Source organism: Galeopterus variegatus, unplaced genomic scaffold (genome assembly GCF_000696425.1).
Source record: "Galeopterus variegatus unplaced genomic scaffold, G_variegatus-3.0.2 Scaffold1414, whole genome shotgun sequence".
Taxonomy (NCBI): Eukaryota; Metazoa; Chordata; class Mammalia; order Dermoptera; family Cynocephalidae; genus Galeopterus; species Galeopterus variegatus.
Genome location: NW_007727525.1, coordinates 308,144 through 311,539, shown reverse-complemented (window position 1 = coordinate 311,539; position 3,396 = coordinate 308,144). Strand labels below are relative to the sequence as shown.

General features: G+C 41.3%; 1 protein-coding gene across 1 annotated transcript in view; it reads left to right on the top strand.

Moving 5' to 3' along the window:
- Positions 1 to 1,799: 1,799 nt before the first annotated feature.
- The window catches only part of BEND3 (BEN domain containing 3), a 21,654-nt gene continuing 20,057 nt past the window's right edge, over positions 1,800 to 3,396 (top strand). Inside the window, exons 1-2 of the mRNA XM_008576831.1 lie at positions 1,800 to 1,836; positions 2,438 to 2,640. Of these exons, the coding sequence (XP_008575053.1) occupies positions 1,800 to 1,836; positions 2,438 to 2,640 (240 nt within the window). The remainder of the gene's footprint in view (positions 1,837 to 2,437; positions 2,641 to 3,396) is intronic.

Sequence of the window (3,396 nt, the reverse complement as noted above, 5' to 3'; positions counted from 1 at the left end):
ATAAGCACTATAGAAGTGTTACTATTATTAGTGAATTTTGAAGTTAATGAGTACATAGATCACCTAGACACGCTCTCTCTCTCTTGCCCTTCCTGACTCCATTCACCTGTCTAAAACAGGGGACTGTATGTTGACCACACACCATTCCGTGGCTACCCATTGAGTGGCTCACTGAACATTGTAGATGGCATCCCTCCTACAGAAATTTCTTAAGAGATATTCCTTAGTCCTGCTCTCCTTTGATCCTTAACCAAAATGAGAACTCTGTATTTGCAGTCAGCTTAATCAGTTGTGGGAACCACAGCTCCCCAAGGTCAACAATAAAGCTTGCAATGTACATCCTTTTCCAAATACTGCTACGTCATTTGTACCTTATGCTATTTACATACATGCTGCTATAGAATTTGGAGGATCTCAAAGACTAAATGGTACTTTTTTTTTTTGTAGAACAAGGCTCAATTTATTTAAGGGGGGAAGAGTCCATTTAAAGAAAAATACGTAAATAGTACAGGCAGTTTGTGGATGTGACAAAATCATGAATGATTGATTTAATCCCTACAGTACTCAGGAGTGATCAGGTCGTTAGCCTACCTGTAAGTTTGTGATGTCTTGTACTTTCTCAAAGCATTTATACTTGTCCTTAAATACTTACTTGTATAATCTTTTGCATAATTCTGTCTCTTTCCTTTCTTTCTTTTTAATGTTGTAATAAAAGTATTTACTAAGGCCCAGAGAAGCCAGAGAGGTAAATCCTGGTGCCTAAGAAAAGATAGCTTTTGCTAATGGATTCAGTCCTGGAGATAAATGTATAAATGCGCTATTACAATCTCCTCTGGATGGTACTTTTAATCCTAGTGTCAGTTTCATCCCGGCTGGGGCCGTGGGAGACAGGGGCCTAGATCAGAGCACCACTGTCCTTCCTGCCTCATGCCTTCTTCTGGTCTCTTCAGAGCAGGTTGTGTGGAGCTCTAAAGGTCTGTACTTTAAAACCCACAGTGCTTTTTTCTCCTCTTAACTTCTGAAAGAAGGGCTAGACCAACACTGTCCAATAAAAATATAACATGACCCACATCTGTAGTTCAAATGTTCTAGTAGCCACATTAAAAAAAACAGGTGAAATTAATTTTAATAAAGTATTTAGCCCAATAATGCCAAAATATCATTTCAACACGTAATCAGTACAGAACAATTATTAGTGGGATATCTTATGTTCTTTTTATTAGACTAAGTCCGAAATCTGGTGTGTATTTTATACTTACAACACATCTCCATGTGAACTAGCCACATTTATCAGCACCACACTGTCCCAAGTGAGCCATGGGCCGTCCCTGAACTAGCCACATTTTGAGTCCTCAGTGGCCACGTGTGGAGAGTGGATCATGGGCAGTACAGGTCTTTCAACCAGCCTGGAGTCCTAAGACTTCAGCTCGGTTCTGTTGGGATCCATAGCCTCCATCCTTCTTCAGCCTGGGATTTATATGAAGTGACTAAAAGGAGATCATCCAGATTGGGGTCTTTTGTAAGACTTGATTTGCTCAGTCGATGCTTTAAGACACGTTCTACTCACATAAAGTCTTGGAGAAGGGCTCCCAGCAGGTGGACACAAGGCCTGAGCATCTGCAAACAGGATTAAGAAGACAAGTACTTCCACAATGCTGCATAGCCTTTAACCTTCTATTACCCAGAGCTGGCGGGGTTGGGAGGGTGAGGGAATTTCTCTATGGGTAGGGAAAATTAAGAAATAAATCAAGCAATAAATCAAGACTTTGTCTTTGTCTTTTCATTTAGTGGAATAGAAGATGAACTCAACTGAATTCAGTGAAGATGTAGAAGAAGGTAAAAAAAAAAAAACCTGTTTTAAAAAAAGTTTTAATTTAATATTTTTGATTAGGACACACATTCACATGGTTCAAAAATCAAAAGGTTTATAATGAAAAATCTCCCCCTACCCCTGGTTCCCATCCCCCTCTACCACAAACCTACACATACATATACAAACATCTAATGTATCTTTCCAGAATTCCTTTTTTATTTTTGATGGCTGGCCTATACAGGGATCCGAAACCTTGACCTTGATTATAACACCATGCTCTAATCCACTGAGCTAACCAGCCAGCCCCTCCAGAGTTACTTTTTAATAGCATAAAAAGATAATATTTATTTCTGTCCTTCCATCTCCTCCTCCTCCCCCTTCCCTCAAAAACTTTTAAACCAATTTTGAACGAAATGTTCTTGGAACATGGTTTTACTGTGTAGTATTAGTTCAGTAAAATAAAAATTGCATTGTTGCAAAGCACAGGTTTATTGTGACTAGACATCATTTTCTGAGTGATAGTGTCCAAGGGCGGCCTGCAAACACCCTGTCACTTAGAGAACCCTGCTGATCTCCAAGCCACCCTGGTCTTTCCTACTGAGCCCTGTTTCTTCTCTGCCACAGTTCTAAAAAATAACACTGTGAAAGTGGAGACAGAGGCTGAAGATGCTGCCCTGGACTGCTCAGTGAATCCCAGGACTTCTGAGAAGCACCCTCTGGACAGCATCTTCACTGCCCTGCAGGAGTCCAGCAAACGAAAGCAGCCGGGCAGTGATGGCCAGCCAGACTCTGTCCCCAATGTGAAGAGGAGGCGGCTGATACCCGAGGTGAGGGCCCAGCCCCTTCCACTCTTTGCTTGGGCTCTAACCCTCTGATTCAACGCTGAATCTCTCTCTACTCTGGGGCATCTGTGCAACTGCTAAACTCTTGGGCACAAGAAGGGTTTCATCTCAGCTCTCCATCTCTTTAGAAAGTGTCTTTAACTGGAATTCTTATTTATGCCTGGATTCCTTATGGGTAAGGGTCGTCTTCACGACGCAACTGCTTTTGCGTTCTTTGTTTTGTTATGCTCCACAAGGGAAAGCAAGAACCTGTTGCCAGCAAAAACTGTTAATATAAACCTGCTACCACTTTACAGAGTGGGCTGATTCCTGGAACAGTTGGGGGTTAGCAGGTCTTTTCCTAAATTAAATCCATCTTTTATATCTGTTAGGAGACCTTGTTCCCTAAAGAAACTCATCAGTGAATCTTTTTGTAAAGTGGGAATTCTTTCATATTGTACCCCATATGTTACCCCATAAGTTACCTATTTTATGAATTTGTTCTGTTTTTAATCACCTGCTGTGGTTATATTGAACCCAGCTAAATGCTGAGAAAGGTAGAAAATGGAAGTGGACATGGTGGCCTCCTACAGTCCAGGTGGGAAACAAGACATGTACATAAAAGAGTTAAGGGTGAGGAGGAGTGGCTTTGGGAGATGTGCTGGGTGTCTAGCCTGGAATGCCCCATCAGCAGAGCCTCCCCGTGGTCCAGCAGATATACCTTTAACTCTTTTTTTTTTTTTTTTTTTTTTTTTTTTTTCC